At 44.8% G+C, this 22,355-nt stretch overlaps 1 protein-coding gene across 1 annotated transcript in view; it reads right to left on the minus strand.

The window, feature by feature from the left end:
- Window positions 1-17,485, minus strand: part of LOC115342261 (neuroepithelial cell-transforming gene 1 protein-like) — a 35,244-nt gene extending 17,759 nt beyond the window's left edge. Inside the window, exon 1 of the mRNA XM_030016314.2 lies at window positions 17,317-17,485. Coding sequence (XP_029872174.1) covers window positions 17,317-17,450 — 134 coding nt within the window. The 5' untranslated portion in view covers window positions 17,451-17,485. The remainder of the gene's footprint in view (window positions 1-17,316) is intronic.
- Window positions 17,486-22,355: the final 4,870 nt, after the last annotated feature.

The following is a 22,355-nucleotide window of genomic DNA, read 5'->3' on the forward strand; positions in this document are numbered from 1 at the left end:
TTAGTGCTGATATCCCAGGCAGCTCTGCAAGCCAGTAACAGATCGACCTGTGCTAAGTTGACACAGGCCAGTAACCACCCCAGGAGAGCTCATTTACTCAAACAGGGTTTGCACTGTTTTATTAAATTCATTTAAGGCATTTTAACTAGTGTGCCTTCTGTGCTCAGGCAAGATAACTGTTCCTTTTCACTGTGACTACCTTTCTTCACACTACTTTAACCTTGAACTACCTCCTTTCCCCTGTGAGTTGAGAGGCTTCAGATTCCTCTTTTCATGCAGCATTTCAGCCTTGCCATTTCCATGAGAGCTTCAGTAGTTAGTCCCAACTGAAGTTGGTCCAAATGGTTGGTACCTGTGCCTGACCTAAGCTTGCAGTCACAGAACCCCAACATAAAACCACATCAGTGTTTCTCAGTCCTCCCTGGCTCTATGCCCATCTGTATGTGTTTAGAACATATCTCATGATGCTTCCTGCTGAGGCTCTCCACTCTGTCTTGCTGGTAGGAAAGCATTAGAGGAGTATCAGCTCTCAAATGATTTGGTTCAAGTTCTAGATGACAATTTCCACTTTGAGATACCTTCCATTCTCCTAATGTGGCCAATTTAGCTCAGTTTGCACATGGATGGTGGTAGAGATTAAGTTAGACCTCAGGCTAGAAGCCAAATTCCCTTTATGGGAATGACAGTTTCAGATGTTATTTGGCTATCTGACCATAGGAGCTTTAGAGGCAGTAGCAGATAAGGAACAGACTAAAGAAAGGCCTGCAAGGAGAGGAAAAGAGCTTGAAACTCAGACAAAACAATACAGATGAAGGATTAAGAAATCAGGGAAAATGTAGTTACTGCAGTAGACAAGGAACTGCTGCCTCCAGGGATAATTTTATGGAGGCTGGCAGTGAAAGGCAGCTGCTCAGGGACCAAGGAAGACATATGAGCTAGTATGATGAGAAAGGGAGGAGAGTTCAGACACGAGCCTCTAATCTCTTTCCATGGGAGAAGTATAAATACACCTGAAGTCTGTTTTCAAGCTTTAAACAGAGAGTAATAACGAAGTTTTAATAAAAGCATTATAGTCATTTCCAGTTATTACAACAAACAAACAAACCACCCCCACACAAAATAAATCTCACATTGCAAGGGGAAAATAGCACCTCTCTAGAAAGAATGTACAGTCTTTAGAAAAGAGAAAGTCTGCTAGACATGTCCACAGGAAATCCATTATTAAAACTCATTCAGCTCAACCAGTGATTATTCATGTTCAAGAGAACATTCTTGGACAGTTATTACAAAGATTACTCTGTCTCTTCTAAAGATTATCCCGAAGCAATTCTTTACACAAAGAAAATCGATTTAGGTTCCAGAATAATCTCAAATCTGCCCTCTTATGTGTATGAATTAGTATTGCAACAGCCCCACTATGTGCGACTACAAAGCGCAGTAGGCACAATGCAAAGAGATAATCACTAACAAATCAGAATGAATGTCAAAAAATGAGTGGGAGACCCATTAGTCAGCTGAAATAACAAGCAGCAACACAAAACATTACATATGTAAACCTGGTTCAGAAAACATGGCTTGATACAATGATAAGGACTATTGCATTGACAACATTGTGTATCTCAACCCTTTACCTACTACAGAGAGCACCATCCTTCCCAACTGTTGATACAGCACAAGTTAAAACATCAACTCATTTTACTGATATAAAGCACCTTAGGGAAGGGGACATGACACCAACGGCAGCTGGCAGCCTTCTAGGCAGGCGAGCCAGGGGCCAGGCTGTGTTGTGGTTAATAGACATTTTGCTGAAAGTCAGCACTTCTGCTTCGGCCTCGGTCTGTCCTTAGCTGCTGAGTTTTGAAGCTGAACCCCTCTGTAAAACAGTTATAACAAAGTCAGCTGCTCAGGCCCACTGCTTTGAAATATCACTGTACAAAGTGTAAAGTCTCATGAAACTAATGGCAATGTCATTTGTGAAAGACTTTGAGTACGGGCCACTAATTAGTTAATGCTTTGTAGCACTCTGGGTGATATTTTCCAGCCAGTTTAAGAGACTCATGAACACAACTGGCATTAAAAAAAAGTCACCCATGGGAATTAAACCACTTAGGCTCGCTGGAAAACCTTGTATGTAGAGATTTAAACTAAGCCAAGTGCTATAACTGACTTCTCACTGAGCAAGGTATGGAAGCAGTTACAAAGTCTTAAGACCTTTACATGTGCGGGGGAGGGAAATCAGCTTAATTGTAACTTTATGCAGTAGGTTTTTGTGGTCTCTCTGATGCCAAAGACTAACATATTCTGGGTTCTCAGAAATAACTCTGGAATCACCCAGACAACTTTGCAGAAGAGCTTTTAAGTGAAGACACAGGTGATGAATGCTCCCAGCCCTGCTGCGTTCCAACTCCAGCCCACCCACATGCTGAGAGCCCAGGGCATCCAGGATGTGTTCACATGCTTTCGGTCCCTGCTCGCTTTTCTCCCCCCAAGTCACCTTTGAGCTAACGGAGTTTAAATGGGTTAGGAAAAGGTTGTGGTCAGCAGACAGTATGTCACTGAAGAATATTAATTCAGTACGGGAAAGGAAAAAAAAGTCAGCCTGTAGTACTCAAGAAATTATTTACTTTTATCCTGGGTGGGGAAGCACTAACCATCTGACTCTGTAAAACGAAATTAATCCTAAATGTAGCCTCACCAGTCAATTTATTGTAAATAATAAGCTCAAAGCCGGAGTGAAAGGAGGAAAAGATCTGTTTCCCGATCCAGTGCTGACACCTAGAGGGAGACGATTTCATTGCGTGCTTGGCAGCTCCTGAGGGGACTGAAAAAGAGATTACAAAGCTCTGCTTGAGCCAGCATTAACAGTGGCTCTGGAGTCCCTTATTCCATACTCTGGAGTTCCCTGTGTGCACTCCAGCACAGGAGGACACAGTGAGAATAAAGCTCCTGGCCATAACAGCAGTCCAGAAAGACACGAGAAAAAGGTGGAGGAGAAAAGGGAGAAGCCTGAGCCTTTTCCAAACAGCACTGGAAGGGCTCTGCCTTCCCAAGAGCTCCTCTGCAGCAGCTCCTGCTGCCTGGCCACCCCACACACTGTAGGAAGAGCAAAGTATTTTGCACAACAGCATTAGTGGTATGCAAATCATGCTCAGCCACCTCTGGGATCATAGCCCAGGATTGCCCAGGCTCCCAACAGTGGGTAAGCCCGTTTATGCCTTTCCTAATAGACTTTACCTTCATTCCCCAGACTCAAGGTCTCAATCTTCACATGCCTTTTTTTTTTTTTTTTTTTTTTTTTTTTTTTTTTTAAACCTTTCTCTCTCAACTTTGCATGTCGTGAATGAACTGTTACACCTCAGCCACGGAGGTGAGGAGAAAAAGACACCAGAGAATCCAAGCACAAGCCAGCTCCATAGGAAACAGGGCTGCATCATTGTCTGTCCTTGGGACTGCTTGCTAAAACTTGCAGGAAACTTTAGCCAAGGTTGTTACTACTCCTCCACATAAGGTGGGGCCCACCTGGATTTGCAATTCTAACTACATTATTGGCTTTATGCCTTTTTTTTGTTGTTGTTGTTGAAGTCTGCATTTTCTTTGGCTTCACCAAAATAAAGATCAAGAGTAAAGGTGAGCAGTGAAGCATCCAAATGGAGCAGGGATGGTGCTTGCAGCATGAAGCCTGTAAGACTGTGGCTGCACAGATACACTTTACACCCCTCTTCAGGGTGTAAATGCTTTTTTTGGAGAACTTGTTGACAAGCATGGGGTCCTGCTCAAGGAACAAAGACATTGCCTTGTCCACCTGGGATCCATCCAAACATCTGACAGTCAGGTCTGAAATAATCTGTGCCTTTTTCCTCCCTGTTAAGACTACTGGGAGGGCCTCTGTCCTTGCTTTAATTTCTGGGAAGACTTCAAAGTAACCCTAAATAAAATTGCCTGAGGAGGGCAAGGCACTGGGAAGTCAAGGCCTGTGATCAAGCCTGCCTTCCTGTCCATTTGCAGGTAAAGTTGAAGGTTTGGTCAGATAATTGCTTACAATTATGTCAGCACATTTAATAAGGTACTTCCCCTCTCACCAGGATGTGGTAACTGTGGGACCACCAAGTCTATGGCACCGCAGAGTTAAACAGATTTGCTGGCAACCTGTAATTTCAGGTGCAGAGAAACTGAAGAATTATTTACCTTTCTCACAGCAGAGGGATGAGGCACCCCAGCTGAAACAACGATGCTGCAGATTTTAAACAGTTAAAAGAACAGGTATGTATTTAGGCATATGAATACTACATGGAACTGCAGCTGCTTTCCAGGGACCGCTGAAATTTGCCCTGCAGAGTCTAAAAGCTGGGCAGGGAGGAAGATGTACAGCTAGAAGGACAAACTTCATGACCATTTAAAATCCTATTTGGAAGCAAGTCACAAAACTTCACCTGCCATTTTCTCCAGCTCACTGGGTATGTTAATAGTGTGACACAGTTTACTTTTGAAGATGAATCTAATTCTGAAGCTCATGCCTGCAGCCTTTGTGTTCAGGGCTTGTCAGGGGGTGACAAAGTCACGCTTGAACGGGACACTGCCCATGTGTGGCTGAGAAGACATGCACAAAGTAAAGCAGTGGTTGCCCGCTGAGGAAACCCTCCTACCACATTTACCACAGGCCCAGTTCTCCATGACACTCAACTGCATGAAGTATTTTTCCCCATAAAATGCAAAGCAGAAATCCCTCAGCAACAGCCATCCCAGTCACTGTGACAAGCTCTGTGGAAGGTGGCACATTGGCCAACTCATCGTAGGACTTGCTCTTGCAAGACAAAACTCCTTTCAGGAAGAGCTTAGGTGATACTACTTGCTTCCAAGCCAAATTCAAGTTGAATGATCTACCTAGAGTCTGTTTCAGAAACTGGTGGGTGCATTTTCCTAATCTGGAGTATTTTATATTTATATTCAGCTGCTAGTCTTGATTAGCAGATGAAGTAATTCCTGCATTCACTTCCATTGCAGGTTTTTAGAAGGCCCTTCAATTATAGCAGTAAAAGGCATCAGTTACCAGGACACCCACACTAAATAAAACCCCACACTATATAAGAGACACTATCTTCAAGAACAGCTCTGATGCAAACATGAATACCCATTACCTGTGAGCAGAATATTGAAATTTAAATAAAAATTCAGTGTATTCTGAATGTTGGCATTTTTTAACTCTCAAAAAGCAGCCAAACATTGCCAGTATAAAAGGAATACAAGTAGTCAAATTCCATTAGCTTCCCTCGGAATTGTCCATATAAAGCCTAAGTACCATCTAAACTTCATTCAACCAATTTACACTGGGGGAAAAGGCTTTTCCATCCTCATTAACTGCTTTACTTCAGCAGCATCAGATCATCACCAGCTGTTTCCTCCCCACTTATAAATTATTTTTTAGGGAAACTCATGTAATCATTCTGTTTCTCTCACCCCATTGCTTCCCAGTGTTTGTTCATCTCTCACTATCATGTTCCTTTCTGGGAAGAGTTCTTCCTTCCACATATTGTCAGGGATGCCTTATCACTGCTTTCCTTTCTCAGGCATTTCAAAACTTTCCTTTAAGTTTCATTGCTGCAGTGGCTTGACACTCACCAGAAACCCCATGTTTCCTGCTGTTTCTTCAGAGCAACACCACAGATGATAGCAGATTTAAAGCTGATGCAGAAACGAAAGTATAAAATACACCGGCAGATCTGACAGGAAAAGAAGAGAAGGGGAGAAAGGGAAAAAATAAAGAGAGAAGGCAACAAGTGCCTTTAGCCAACTGATAGCAGAGCTAGAAAACAAGCATTAATTGTAGGGATGAAATCTTTCCAGTATCCAGAGAGGAAGTCCTTGCAAGTCAGTCAAGGTCAGAAGTTTCCGTGGCTGTCAAATTGACTAGCATTTGAAATAAATCCATTATACAAAGCAGTCTAGGGTAAAATCCTGAAATACTATGGTAAAATCAATGAGTTTACTGGCAATTTTGCCATCCATTTCAGTGAGGTCATATTTTCATCTTTGCATTGCTTTAATCTTAGCAATGTTTCAGAAGAAAAGTGTAACTGAAAAGCCCAACAAGAAAGGATTTGCAAATCAGTATATCAAACAATAATGACAACTTCTCAGTACAACCAATGTCCATAAGAAATTGGGTAGTTCTAGGTCCATCCAAGATTTATAATTGTAAGATTTAAACTTTATCTTTCACCAGTATGCCTCCCTCATTCACATACTTTCAGTCACAGGCTCCCAAACTGTGCTTGCTTACTACCACAGACAGCAACATCCACTACAACGGCCAAAAGATACCACTTCCATAGTTATCTCACACAACATATAAATAAATATATTTTAAAATCAGTTACCACCAACTGTCTTTCTCCAAGTCTCCAGCAAAGATGAGCCCCTATTTAGGAATCCTTAATTTATAAAAGTATGTTAAAAAATTTTTATATTAGTGCTTGTTCATTATCTACAGAAAGATTCATGGATTATCTGCAGCCACTAGACATGCACACTAAAATGCTCTAAACCATTTCTCCATACTTTTAATATATGTGAATCTAGACAACTGCTTATCATATTCCCATGTCCTAGATCAGGCAAAGACTGAATAAATCTTTCTTTTCAGGCAAAAAAAAAAATTTACCTACAGCTTATCCTGAGTACTCTTAAAAAGATACTGGTAAAACAAAACCCCTAATATTTTAATAAGCTAAATTCAAGAAAAACATCACCCTCCTGAATACATAAGGAAGGCCAAGAAGTATTTTGCATTTCTCTTGTGCTATTGTGTTAAAAGAAACTGCTTCTGTGAAGCAGAAGAGGGAAAACAGCTTGGCAGATTTCTTACTTCATAGGAGCTGGAAGTGACTTTAGTGCTGAACATCTACTTTTGACACTTGTCAAAAATGGTCTAAGGCATTTGCTCGCATACTTCTGCATGTAAACTATTCCCCAAAATCAAGCCCAGAGGAAGAAGAAACATTTTAAAATCTTAACGGGTTGGGTTTTACTTGGCATAACTTTGCCAAGAAAAAGAGCTGGCCAGAAAACTGAAACCAAAATAGATTAAGCAAAAGCTTCCTAATACAATAGAAACTGAAAGCCTTGACATCTGGTATGATGTCAAATGTGAATACTGAGCATTTAGCTCAGTAGGAATAAGAACAATGAAAATAAAGTCCACAGCTTTGACATTTGAAAAGCTTTACCCAACAGGGAAAGTTGAAGACATCCCACAAGTTCTCTGTTAGTGAAACAGCAGCACAGTCTCGTTCTTCTCCCATCAGACATGCGAATACCTCTTCTTCAGCCTGTACAAGCTTCTCCTCCTACCCCTTTATTTTCTCCATAGCCTTCCCTTTCACAAAGATACCTGGGTCTGGTCCTGCAGAGAGCTGCCACAGTGCTACAGCACTCTGCTTTCTCAAACCCACTCCCATTTCCAACCCTCCTTTGCAGAATATCACACATTAAAGCCTATCCATGTGACAGACAATTCTGCACGTTAACAACAATTTTGCCCCTACTTGATGTGCTCAGTGCTCTATTAAACTCAGTCAAATACCATGTGCATGGAGAAGCAGAAGGGCTTTGAGGCTGTCAGTGTTCCTCACCCCATTCAGTAATTTGCTTAGCTACATTTACAAGAGGTGATGGTTCCTCCTTGCATACTGGTCACTGCCAGCCTTACAGAGCGCTTTGAGATGTCTCTAGCAGGCACACCAAGAAGAGCATGAGGTTTGCTGGCTACCACCTGGAAACCTGCATGTGAGAATGAATGACAGGTGATTTGATAATTAGAAGCCTTATGGGTCCAACTGGGCAGGAGAAGATTTTTGGAAGCAGTCTTTACATTTTTCATCTCTTCTTTGACTTAAACAAGAAAAAAACTTGTCAAGCAACTAATTTTTCAATTCTTTTCAATCCAAGATCTTGAAAACACTCTGGAAATAAAACTGGGAGTTTAAACCCTTTCAAAGGATTAAGGGCAGGCAATGGGAGCTGGTGGAACGTTTCAAGTTCAACAGTTTCAAGGCTTTCATGTGAAGCTAGGGCAGTCAGGGAAGCAGTTGCACTCTGAGTCTGTGCTGTTTTTACATCCAGTCGGCATCATGGAAGGCACCAAAGCACCAGGATGCTGGTCTGAAGCATTGTCTCCACATTCCCAGACAGTTAAAGCTCAAGTTCTTACAACTCCTTTTTATCCAGTAGAGATGCGAGTACAAGGTCTGTTACGTTCTTGGAGTTGAGGAGGGGATTAAGTAAATAAAACCAGTTTTTTTCTCCTTCACAACTTAAACTTTTCTTTAACCTGTAGGCTGTTCTCATCTAAGCTCGTTAGACTTGAGGCCTAATGTGGTGGCAGCATACATGGTACAGCCAGGCTGCCTCTCTGGCAGTGGAATACAAGTCTAGAGGCAAAATAACTTTGGTATGACTTGGACCTCACACTTAAGCATATGTCAAAATCTTGTTCTGGCAAAAATAAGTGTTTGTTTGGAATAGATGTGGCCTTTCCCAACATGTAAATTCTGCTCCCTGTTTGGATACATTACTGATGTTAACACTTTCCCTGACTTTATCAAGTATATAGGACACCACCACACACTTCTTTGGCAAATGACTACAAAAATAATTTCCTAGTCCTCCATATTAATGACATTATTCCTCTCTGCATCATCCAGTTCCCTTTGGAAGATCCATCTTTTTCTATAGCACCACGTATATTTGCCTTCATTTTAAGGCTCCTTGCAAGACATCCACTGCTATCCTCAAAGAAGCCTGTGCCCACCACCATTACTTAGAAGGAAGGCTGCTAACTTTCTGCTGTTCTTGATTTGCTGAACTCTGGTATTTCCCAATCTAGTCTCAGCCTACCTACCCTGTACAGTATCTAACATAGTAATTCTTTCATCTCATCCAACTTCTCCTTTTCTTGTGCTCCCCTGCCTGCCTTTACCTATTGCCTCTTGCATTACAGGTGCAAGATTCAGTCCTTTGAGAAAGACCATCTTTATGCTGTTTCAGTTTCCTCTGATCACAGGGGATATAGTCAAGACATGCAGAGTCTCCTCCTAAAATTAAGATAACCGAGGTAGATGCCTGGATGGTCTCTCACCTGCATGGTTTCAGTAAAATGATTTCCCTCGTTTGGAGTCAGTCAGTTCTCCCCTGGCCAGGTCAGCAAGACTGTAAGGATTAGTTGCTTTTTCTTGGCCTTTCCCTGCAAAAGCAGCAAGGCCCATTTCATAAAGCTCTTCTTCACGTTAATCTTTCTAGGAGACAAACAGTGCCATTGATTTTTATCTCTTCTCTTTCCACAGCAGATTCCAGGAGATCAGCGTTCATAACCAGCAGCTGTTAAACTTGCTCAAGGGGTCTGGAAATGTGTGTAGTCTGCAGTGAGAGGGCACAAAGTGGACATTTTGTAGGCTTTATTGCATTGTTGCTTGCAATTGCAAGAAACACCACCACTGTGCTCTATTCCTATCCAAGTAGGAAAAGTAGGTGTTTGCCTATCTTGTTATTTTGGAAAGAATATTTTAACAATTTGCATTTTAGGTACCAGGAGAGCGATACCAATCTCTGCTTCAAGTGCATTTGATTAAGTGCTTTGGTTTTTTTTCTTAACTATGGCAACTACTCACAAGTAAAAAATGTGGAAGAGGGAGGTCTTCTCTCACTCATCCATCACACTCAACCATTTCATTGCTGTGGACTCAGCAACCTTTGCCAGTCAGAACAGACAGCTGGAGTTAAGAACATCCCTAATTGTAGAAAAGATACCTTCAGCACACACAAAGATTATTTCACTGGATGCAAAAGCCCTGAAGTGCTCATTCTTATCATTAAGGGACCATGTTTACAGGAGAGATGCTATCCTTATCTTTTGACTCACAGGACTGAAGTTGGCTAGGCTTGGCAGTAATATCCTATCTTCATCCACTGCAAGCTACTTATCTGAGGAGAGCATTCTGCAAGGCATCTGTGATGAGCTTGCCCTGAAAATATTAATTGAAGCAGTAATAGCTAGGCTTAAGCAACTGGATGTTGAGAATAATGATTTGTGAGTGAAGATAATTACTTAGTAAGTGTAGCATGACTTCTGTTTTACAAGACAATAACAAGCAGGCTATCATCAGCATATAGTAATTAAGAGACTGATGTTACCCACAATCAACATTCACATAGAGGGATGTTGAGAGTGCTGAAATGCTTTAATAGGTTTTAATAACTGGCTGGTGGCACTTGCCATGTAGGTTGGGAAAGCAGCAGTACTACAATTTAGAAAAAGCAAGTTCTGAATGATTTTACAGTTCTTTCCCTTTCCCTCCTACCCTCATCTCATCTTCCCTATGAGAAACTTCGTTCATTTCCAGCATTTCCAAGCACTGAGAAACACCAAGCTGCACTGGGAACACACTGGGGGTGGAAGAGCATGCCACAGGTGCTACCAGCATTTCCTAGAGATACCTGTTCAGAGGCCACTGAAAGTACATGAAGTGTATACTTTAGCTTGTTTAATTAATTCTGCCTGTGTTTTAACACATATTGCATGTCCTAAAAAAAAAAAAAAAAAAAAAGGAACTATTTCCAGAGCTGTGCAGCTGACTAGTCAGGTATGCTCACACCTTCTTTGTCCCTTGCAGAAAAACACCAGGTACAAGACAGTTCCCCCTCACCAATAGTTGTTAATAGGTGCCCAGTAAGTTAACAGGTGTCCAGTAAGGTCAGGATTTCATTCCAGTTTGCTGGATTTTAATAAGCCTTCTGACACTCAAAGTGTAGGGAAAGGTAAAGATGACCTTAAAAGGGTACTAGCCTTCACTGAGAAAGTCTATAGAGGAAGAAAATACAGTGTCACAAGACCACTGCTATCAGCTTAAAGCCTCTCAGTTTTAGGGATACTTTGTTCCTAGCCCTCTCCCAGTTGCTGAAACATTGTGGAGTTCTGGTGCAAAGGACAGCTGAGGAGAAGCACAAGTAACAAAGTACACAAGTGGGGTTTTAACCCTTAAAAAGCCCAAATGCTTATTTGGTTTTTATGAGTGACTGCTAAAGCATCAGCATTCCCTTACAGCAACTTCAGGCCAAAATATGGACACACAATTTAGGGTACTCTCCTGTGAGCTGTGCGTTAGAGGCCTCTGGAAGAACTGACTGAAGTGGTTGCATATAAACCTGCTGTGCCTTGAACACATTCAGACCCAGACACTCACAGCCTGCTTTTGGAATAAAAACCAGTGGTAATAGGAGAGCCTCTAGACATTTTCTGAAAGCTACACTGTAGCTTCCAATTATGTTCAAGTGATGCATTTTAATAGCTACCTTCTTCAGTGGAGTAAAAATTTCCATTTGTGCTAACTTTGATGTGATAATAGGAAGGAAAAATGTATGTTTGCACTCTTCATTACTATTTTACCAGCCCAAGAAAGTCTGATGGAATATAGGCTTTAATCACAAGAAAGATCAAGAGCAAACAAACATTCACTTCAGAAAAGCCATAATTAGGGAGAAGAAAGGAAAGAGCCATCACCATCAAAAACACTTGGCCTTCACAACAGAGTATTAGGTCATTGGCCAAGAAACAACTGACTTTAAATAGTATAAATGTGTATAGTGAATAAATAAAAGCCAATTGAAGAGTTTACTGCAGATTGTGCAGAACAAGTGGATGATCAGGGTAGATTTTTAAAAGCTTTTTTTTTTTTTTAAATATGTAAACATATAATTGAGGAAGGACTCTCTTCAGACACCTCCTTAAAGTCTATCCTTCCCCCATGTGGACAATCAGCTGCCTTGCTCCTGTTTCTGCTACAGAAACAAATCTCTTTTTGACAAGCCTCCTGCACAGGCTGCAGTGAAGAGTCTCACTTTGCATTACACCTCTCCAGCATGACTGCAGGCTGCCACCAAAAAAGGCCTTCTTTCTCCCTTCCTCCCAGCCAGACCCCTGCAAGTCTAATTCAGCAATCCCATGGCCATAGGGAAAGGTTGTTCAGCTGCTGAGTAAGTGTAAAACTTCACTTTTTGGGGGGTAAAGATTCAACAGAAAACCAACTACCCAGTTGACCCTGCAGCCACACAGTGACTAAGACTGCTGTAAGGAAAGCAACAGCAATGGAGCTGGTTTGGGGAACACAGACCCCACCTTTGGCAGCAGTTCACAGTTGCAGCATCTGTGAGAAAACACAAAACCAGACTTTCAGTTCTCCTCCAACACCTGCTACTCTACCAAGCTCCTTTGTCAGCCTCATCCATTGATCATAGCAGACAGAAGCTGTTTGTCCTTGCTTTCTCAAGTCAACACCAGTCAGCCTGCTTCAGACCACCTTTTGCTCAGGGGCTTACCGTGACACCACCCTTGCTTGCACAACTTGACAACTGAGCAACTTTTCCACCTTCCACCCTAACATGACCTACATAAAACCACTAGTTTCTTTTAATCCTTCCATACAAAGTCAGCCAGTTAATTGGGATTAATCCCATTTGAATAACTACTGAGAAGTGACGGTTACAATTAAAATATTTACAAGTACATGAATACGTACAATCAACTGTGACTCTCTTCCCTTCCCACTGCAGATAGCTTGTCTCAAAGTGACACATCACTGTCTCTTGTTAAGTGCACTGTTTTTACAAGGTCTGAGACCCCAGGTGCCAAGCAAGTACCAACAGATCACAGAACAGGCACAATACCACATGCGAATCATAGGATCAGTGGTTGAAAAGAGCTGTGGCTCTGTACTACCAAAGATGCAGACACTCAAGAAGGGGAGCATGAGGTAGGGCTTTAATTAGAAGTGTGACATGACAGCCTATCTCTACCCTCAGAAGCTCAGCACAGCAGTACTCCAACCCTGCATGATTGCCTCTGGGTGCTTCTGCAATGTGAAAGCTACAGAACATTTCTAGATACCGGAGAGAACAGTTGACTCTGGACAAAGATAAAAAAATTCTGCAAGCTCCAGGTTTGCCTGGGGTTGGAGGGTACCTGTTTCCTCCCAGCAGGGTGCTGGGCCATCCCAGCTGGAGGGAGCTCTACACCAGTCCTTGCAGCTTGGTAAAAGATGTATGCAAGATGCAAGCCAGGGTTAGATAGCGTGTCTGGGGCAGGAGAGAGGACTCACTGCTTTATTTATGTGTGTTACCTCAGAAGAGATAACATGCCCCCAAGCTGTCGGCTTCACCTGAATTCACCTTGAGACTTGATAAACTATGAAGTTGGGTACAAGATACAGAGCAGACAAACCCCAAAACAAAGTTTCTTTTAACTGTCCCAGAAGCCTATGTGCAATTTTTTTTTGTTGTCTTCTAGCTGCCAGAACTGGGGGGACAAGGTTCAGAGAAACACTCATCCAGCAAGTAGTAATGCTGTCTGATTCTGGGTCAGAAACTAGCTGGCAACAGAGAGAATGCATTCTTGGTAAACCCATTCCTGTCTCCCCCTTCAGGACTGCTCTTCTTTGGGCACACTATAGCTTCCTCTCCCTCTGTTCAACAGAGCATTTACCTCATGTTTATTCCTTAAACCTGATTCCCATTGCTATGCAAGAGCTACAGTGGTATTGCCAATGGGGGAAAGGGATGAATGGAAAATAAGATGTTAAAGCAGTCCCCAGATCAGAGCTATCAGAGGAAATATTTACTGTTCATAACTGTGTGAAGTCACCATCTCTAGCATGCTATCAACTGTCTCCTCCCTTTTTAGACACAACTCTGGGATTACACAGACAAGCGGCTGACTAGAAATACTCTGTCCAAACCACATCCCTTCACACCCCCCTGGCCACATACCCCTCTTTTGGAAGGGTCAGGAATTCTCTAGCATCACAGAAGTGAAACTTGATGCTTGCTATGAAAGTCAAACTAATACTTAAAAAAAACCTCAGTGAAACAGCAGATTTGAGACTACTCAGGAATGTTGTAGCCATGAGAGTCTAAGGGTACAAAAGCAAGGCAGGGTCTGCAAGAGGACACATCTAATAAAGGATATTACTTTGCCCTCAAACATTGCTGAATGTATTTAGTGCATTCACAGAGTCTCTCAATCAGAGGCCTCAGGCCTGCAACTGGAGCTCCATTTCTGCCTGGACAGATACTTGACTAAAATCAGGCTGGTGGGCAGAGGACTCCTCCTCCAGGGTCAGATTACAGGGCTGGAGACAAAAGCTTTTTCATGCATGTGTGCGCACACTCAGAAGTTTAAGGCAAATTAACAGGGGGAGAGAGGTAATTTATCGAGCATATGTTTAAATATATTTATGTTCTAGTGCAAAAGTTCTTGCTTAGGGAGTAGGGACCTTTGCTTAAGTACTCTGTGTGGCTTTCCTGGAGGTCCAGCTGAATTCAACCCCCCAGCTCATAGATTTTCTGTTAAAAGCAGCCCTGCACAGCAGGCTGGCTGTTCAGACCACAAACACAGCGCAAACAGTTGGAGCTCTTGCCTGTCCTAGCCCAGAGACTAAAGTACTGACCCTGCCCACAACAGGTGGATAGATACAGTCACCATTAACCAGGGGAAAATCACACACTAACCTATACCAGCCCCTGCAAGGTTAGACTGGTTTAAAGCCCAGGAATTGAGCCCAGCAGCAGGACCACTCAGACATAAGACAGATTTTTGCATGTTTGGCTAAAGTGCTTCAAAAAACCAAACCTGCTTCCAGGTTGTGTGTGGGGTGTTTGTTTGTTTTTTTAAAAACCCTGTAGCCCTGTCCTAGTTTGCCACTTCCCCAACCGCTGAAGGGATTAAACAATTTAAATTCTGTTATCAGTGTTTTGCAGCAAGATGGTTGGCTCTGCATTACTAGGGTGGCAAAACCACAGCAAGCAGGTCAAATGATGCCAGTCAGTATTTGTGAGACCCCATCTGGATACTGGGCCAAGCTGTGGGCCCCACAGTACAAAAAAGATTAACAACTGGAGCATGTCGAGATGAGGGCAAATGAGTTGGTGTTGGGGCTGGAGCAGAGGATGAATGAGAAGAGGCTGACGGGGGTTCACTCAGCCTGCATAAGAGAAGGCAAAGGGGGATCTAACTGCTGTCTACAACTATCTAAAAAAGGGTAGAGAGAAGACAAAGACAGATGCTTCTTGGGCACACACAGCAGAAAGAAAAGAGGCAACATGCACAAGCTGCAGCAAGGAAAATTCCCATTAGGTAGAAGGAAAAAATATTTTCCCCCACAATAAGTGTGGTCAAACTCTGGAATGGGGACCCAGACAGGTAAGCAAATCTCTGTCCTTGGAGGTTTCTGAAGCTTACCTGGCCAATGCTTTGAGCAACCTGACCTAAATTTGAAGTTGGCCTTGCTTTGAGCAGGTGTCGAACTGGAGACCTCCCAGAATTCATTTCCAGTTAAAATTTTCTATTATTCTGTGAACAAGCCTCAAGCCAGCGACTTCTTGAATTGCTCTATCTGCATCACAAGACCACATCTAGGTGCCAAGCTGGCATCATCTTGTTTTTGAGTCTCCAGATGAAGGTTTAATACATACATGTCTTATCTGCATAAACTCCTTTCCCAGTTTTATCACAATTTCCCTGGGCCTCTTTACACAGACAAGCCTCACAAAGGAATGTGCGACCATCCCAGAAACTGAGCCAGTGTGTTTCATCAACTCACCGAATCACTGAAGCCTTCAATTATGCTATGCTTTTCAAGTGCAGTAATTAGGGAGCTACAACTTGATCTTCAAGATGATACTGAAGCATGTTTCTATGAAAAAAATCTATTTTTAAAAGTTCATTAAATTGTTCTGCCATCCAGAACACACAATGGTTACTAAAACCAGCCATTATGAAAACCAAGCTCATTGATGTTTACCTTGCTTTAAGTCACCTAATAAAGAACATCCATTCCAGCCTCTGGGGACTTTCGCCAGGTTTCAAAACAAGGTACTGCCTCAGTCACCTTCCTCTCACTCATTCCCATGGCACAAATTAAGCTGGAGGAAGAGCAGGAGCATCTCTCACCATTCCAACCCAAGCAGCTGCCAGGCTGGGATGCAAAGGGCTGCAATCCCCCATCAGGTGTGAAGAACCAGGGCAGCGAGGAAAAGACCCTGATCACATCTAAGAGTGAACCACTCCCCAAATACAGCATCTGGAGGTAGAAACTGGGCTGAGTTAATTAAAGCCACATTTGTCAGAAATGGGTGGTTTCTATATCACCCGCACACTTGGAGAAGTCATTTCCTAACCTTGAGGGCAACAGAAAACACAAGCCTCTGCTGATCAATCTGGGTTTGTCTAGATAGGAGTCAGCAGGAGATGGGTCACTCAGGGATCAGCTGCTGATAGGGCAGGAGCTGCTTATAAACACATCCAGATATCATTTTTGGGGTCAACACAGATAAGGTGATCTTCAAGTTAACTTAAGAAGTAAGTTTCTTTCACTCGGTGGTCTTGGGAAAGTGTCCCAAGTTCAATATGTCAAAATAACAGTAATAGATGGCATGCACAGGGATTTAAAAATCAGAGTAAAAGCCAGGGCTGACACTGCATCTGAGGCAGGTCTCCCCGTGCCCAGGAGAGGGAGTTGATCCGGTGTTACAGCCTGCAGAGATCCTGGAGGCTCAGCCAATCTCTCCAGGAGATGTAAAAGACACCCCACCTCCAAATTATTCCCACACCGAGGAGCAACAAGGATCCTCTCCTCCTTCTCCCAAACTAACGCGGGCTGTAGGCAGCCCGCCAGACACCCCTACAACAGATGGGGAAGAGGAAAGTCTTTGCACGAAAGCCTAGGGGTAGTTTGGCACGCAGGGGTGGAGATAAGAGAAGCTACCCCCCCTTATGGGACAGGAACAGGCAGGGAAACCGGTTATGGCCTGAGGAACGCCCTGCCCCAGTCTTACCGTGTAAGATGGGGCGTTGGTGGACCCCTTGCCTAATTACAGGCGACACGTTCACCTTATAAGACAGAACGGAAAAGCCTGCCGGGGGTGGGTCAGGAAGCGCCCCCTAAAACCTGGGGGGAGTGGGAAGGAAAGACGTGTCCACCTCGTAAGGTAGGAAAGCAAGGGGTCCCTTACACCCTGCAGGAGAGGAATTCCCCTTATGAGACAGGAGGGTGGGGAGGGGGATCCCGTACAGCCGGAGGGAGGGAATTTCCCTTGTAAGACAAGAGGGTGAGGGGTCCCCCACAGCCTTGCCCGTACAAGGCGGGAGGGCACGAAGTCCCCTGCAGGCTGATGGGAGCCCCCCCCGACTTATAAGACAGGAGAATGGCGGGGTCCCCCTTTGCAGGGCTCCAGCCCCTGACAGGGGGGACGGGGAGGGATCGCGGCTCCTACCGGCTGCAGGAGGCGGCCGAGTCGGCCACGCCGGGGGTGCTGTCCGCCGGGGGCGAGCGGCTGGCGCGGGCCCCGGCACTGGCCCTGCCCCGTCTCCTCCGAGGGGGCTTCTGACCCACGGGCTCTGCCTCCATGGTGACACGTCGCACCGGGGAAGAGCGGGGACCGGACCAAGCCGTACCGCGGATAATGGCGGCGGCAGTAGCGGCGGCGGAGGCGAACCGGCGGTTTGAAAATGGCGGCGGTAGCGGCGGCGGCCAATCAGCACGGCGGGTGGGGCGAGTTGCCAGGAGACGCGGGGGCGGGACAAGCGAGGGGCGGGCTTCTGAGGGAAGAGGGGCGGGGGGGGGGGAGGACCCCGGCCTGAGGGGAAACTGAGGCAGGGAGCCGTTATGTCCGGCCGTCGCCCGCCCTCTCCGTCCCGGCCAGGGCATTGCTCCCTCTCCTCCCGTCGTCCGTCCTTCCCTTCAGCCTTTTCTCCTCAGCGAACGCAAGGCCAGCACCCCGCGGCCCCCGGGGGAGAGGAGCAATGTCATCCCCGCCAGAGAGAGGCAGAAATCAACAAAGGCGTTGGACGAGAAACAGCTCCCTCCCCAAAAGAAAAACCCCTACCTCAGAAATAGGCTCAAATCTCAAAAATTTACCTCAGACACCCCCCTCAAAACACATACGAGCAATTTTAACGGGGGGTGAGCTTAGTGGTGTCTCCTGGGTGTGGGCATGGGGCTGAGGCAGTGGCTTCCCTCAGAGCATCCTGCCCATGCCCCCCAGCCCCTTTCCCCTCTTGTTTTTACAGGGTTTTCCGTCTCCCCAGACGACATGGGATGTGCCTGGACCAAACCATCCCTGTGCAGAATCATGAAGCCATGCAAAGGAATAAGGTGGGATATTTGTCTCCCACTTGCTGGCACGGGGAGGGTGGGATCTTGCAGGCTGTGGTCTGTCATCCCTGAGCCACGTCCCAGCGTGAAACCACTGTGTAAACCATTTGCAGCGGGGTCTTCAATTCTGATAGAGAAGCAGACACCTTGGCTAGACAGACTTTGGCTAGCAAACCCCAGAAACTCTGCCTGGAAAAGCAATCGGGAGCCCTCACAGTTCCTCCTGTCCCACTTTGGGTTAAGTGGTGCTTTGGGCAAGACACCAGGTGAACATTTAGACATGGTCAGGTGAGGGTATCAGTTGGAAACGTGTCCCACTTGGCTGAGATTTTTCTTGTCCTCCATTTCAGCCCTTTCCCTCTGTGGAAAGTGACTGTCATGGAGGGGATGGGGTCTCTCCCCTCATGGGGTGACAACCCTAACCGGTCCCAGAAGAGAGGGTGGATTATGATGTATCACTGCTTATACCTCCTCTGGAGTGCAGATCTGCCTTTAGACCAGACAGTTTTGGCAGAAAGATGTCCCTTTAACAATGCTGGCACCCCAGTCAGCTATGCTGGAACGGCCTTTCACAGTTTATCATGTTCATTTCAGTCGCAGGTTGTTCTCAACTTCTGCGTAGCAGTTGGATGAAATGCTTTGAAACCCATTAAAAACCCCACATATGCACAAGGCATTTCACTCACTTGGCTCTATTTTAGTAATGCATCAGAAATGGATTCTTCAGAGATACTGAAAAACAAGTCTACCTTTTGAAGTGGAACCTGCAGCTTGATTCAGAAAAGTAGATGCCCCCTCTTTAAGCTGAATACAGCAGCCTGCCAGAAGGTTTAACACAACCATATGCGAGACAAAGATTTGAAGGTTTTAGAAAGAAGTTGTGCTTCTATTTTGAAATATACCATTGGGATGGGAGAAAGAGTAAGCATACCCGATACACCAGGCTTACTCCCAGCAGAGTATGCCAGAGGAGTCAGACTCAGCACTGATACTATACCAAAGCTAAGGGAATTAATTTTGCTTATTTTATTCCAGTGCAGACTTAACAAGACAAAACTGTGAAGTTTCTATTTTTGTTCAAACCTAAACAGTTTAGCAACTTGTATTGCCTCACTCGGTATTTCATTTATATTGACTTATAGTTACTGATAGACATTCAGCACACTTGAGACATTCATACACTTCATCTCTACCAGCCAAATTCTTTCTCTTCTTTCCAGTCCTTCACAGCTGTCTGCTACCTCAGAGACCTCCCCTGCTCAGCTGGATCCTGGTTTTTGCAGCAGCCATCCACAAACTGGTGTGTCCACCTGGTTTTGAAAAGCTTCCAGTCTTTCAAGACCTCCTGTTTTTTGCATTCTGCAGTGGCTGCAGCTGCATCCCTGAGCATTGTATCCTCCCCGGTACAGCAGGCAGTGAGCCATGGACTTAGCAAATGACTTTTCCATCTAGTTGGAGTACTTGGCACAGACATTGGTGATCTGAGAGGTATTTGTGGCAGGCCTTCTCTGCTGAAACTATAGGAATGAAGGTCATGAGGGTCATGCATATCTGAGGATGCAGTCACCAGGTGTGTCTCTCTTGGTGAAGTCAATACTGAAGATTCTCCTAAACCAAGGATGCAATGGGAGAGGACACCACCCCATCAACAGGTTCAAGTGGGATGCTGGGTATCCAGGTTGCGGTTGGTGATGTCATAGATCTATGACATGGCCGCCTTGTCTCTTGTGGAACCTGAGTGCTCCAGGGTGGGGTGGGAGCTCAGTGTGGAGCTGCCTGTGGAAGCTCCCTGTCTTCAAGTCGATTTGCAGAGCTACAGCTTGGATCTGGATGACCAGGAACCCTTGCAGGATCCACCAATCAGCAGGCAGTAGAAGGAGGTTCTGAGAGACTGCTACAGATGAGTATTCAATCCAAATGTAGATTTTTGAAGGCCACACTTCATTCGGAGTCAATTACAATCAGATTCAGCTGTGGCCAGACTGGGGAGGGAAATATACCCTGAAATCTGAGTCAGGTCTGCCTTGTTATCGATCTCTGTTACATCCATCTGTCTTTGCCTTTCAGTTACATGATCAAGACAAAGGAAGTCTCCATCCATCTTCAAGCTGCAGAAGTGTGACAGAATCCAGACTGCTTTGGCTCTGCACCCATCGTGCTTTATCTGCCATTTTGGAAGTCTCAACAACCTGTGCTCAGATCCAGCATTACCTTCCCAGGGGTGCAGCAGTCCCAGACTGTTGGCAGCATCTCTCTTCCCGCTGACATGCGGCTCACTGTGAAAGAAGAACAGTGGACACCAAACTAAATTTCAACTGTAGTGAAACATGTTTGTTGGAGACCATAGTAAAAGGGGGGTCAGGTGGCAGTGGAAAGAGAGGAACAGAAGAGGGAGAAGTAGACTGAAAACCAGAGTCACTGTTACCTTTCTCTAGAGAAGACATAAGTCTTTATAATAGATGAATTTAAATTACAGAGACTCACCTACAACTCTCCTTGAACTCACATCCACAGTAGTCACAACATTTGCTGAACAGTGGAAGACAAAGGGGAACCTCAAAGCATGGGCCACAGCTCAGAAAGGGGAAAAAACTCTCATTGTGGGCAACAGGATTCCTGGTGCAAACATTTTAGGAAAGTTGAGAAGCTAGTCCAGCTCAGGGATCCATTTCATGTCTCTTGTAATCCTCTTTATTAGATTTCCACCAATTTTTGGTATCTCTCTGGTGATTGTGGGTTCTGGAGCTAGATGGATGCTCCGGACAGCTGCTCCCCGAGTCCTCTCTCACTAATGAAGGACCCAGAGCAGCTTGTTCATTTGCTTGGTTTCGAGAACAGGGCCTTGTAGTTGGACCCCATGTTTGAGGCAGAACTGCACTGTCCGTCCGCACACCACCCTGCCCAGCTGAGACAGAAATGCAGAACCTCCAAGTAGGACCAGGGAAGTGGCAAACCAAGACACTCTGTGAAAGAAACCTTTCTTTTCACAGTGTCCGTTCCCTGCTGAGAGGCAGTAGCAACAGCAATGATTTCCTCAGAGGAGCCAGAGGCTGCACAAGAAAATCCTTCCTGATGCTAAGGAGATCTGCCTCTCGCATTCCTCCCGTGCTCCGCCATATGGCAGTGCCTATCAGACTGGAGGCATCGTGCCCAAGGGGATCCCCAGCTTCTCATCACAGGCAGCTACGAGGGCAAGCACTGGGGAGGAAGGGTATGTGGCTCTGCTAATCAGCACATGAGCAAGAGTCTTCAGCTAGACGCGCCAGCCTCACCCTGTGTCTTCTTCCCCTGACTTACGCATGAGACTCACCAGCTGCATAGCACTGGTAACTGCTACTTGTGTAGTTTATGCGCTCACCAGAGCTTGGAATTTTAATAAGCATAAATGGATTTAGGATGCTATATAAAGATACTATCTCAAAGTCAGGCATTTAGCTCAGTGCTGGTGGTACAGCCTCTTCCGTGATGGTCAGGACAGAAGCTCTGCCTTGCCTCAGGCCACACCCTGACTTTATGGCTGAGCCTCTGGTAGCATCTGAGGCTAGTTACACTGCTGAAGACGGACTTGGGCAGCCCAGTGCCCATCGAAGACAAGTAATTGTTGAAGATTATGCCCACATGATATCTGTGGGATCTCATGAGTGGTGCACAACTAGAATTACTGACAGCACAGCCTCTCAAGGGCTTGCTAAGAGGGTGTTGAGAATCCCACTGATGCTACAGCACCTACCTGCTCCCAAGTGCTGTCAGGGGTTGCAAAACAGTTTCACTGCATTTTTGGAAGGTCATGATGCTCCAGGAGAAATTTTAAGTTTGAGCTTTGCTCTGTGCTTCATCTTCAAGGCCAGAAAAGATTTTACTCAAAGGAGGGCTTTTGCCTGCTAGGCTTTCTCCTCCCCACTCTCAGTAAGGAGTAGTAGAGACTCTATTGACCTAAATGTCTGTCTTGTTAGGACTATTCCCTTCCGGAAAGATTTTTAGGATTAGGCAGGGGATTAGTAACACATGCATTAAGGACTTGTGGTTCTCAAACAAGCAGACTTAATTAGGCAAAGATTAAAGCACACTTCATTGACACCAATCTCTTTCAGGATTCAAAGTGTCAAGTTATTTTGTAGAATTTTATACACTTGGCAACGTTGCTCATTTAAGCACTTG

Source organism: Aquila chrysaetos, chromosome 5 (genome assembly GCF_900496995.4).
Source record: "Aquila chrysaetos chrysaetos chromosome 5, bAquChr1.4, whole genome shotgun sequence".
Taxonomy (NCBI): Eukaryota; Metazoa; Chordata; class Aves; order Accipitriformes; family Accipitridae; genus Aquila; species Aquila chrysaetos.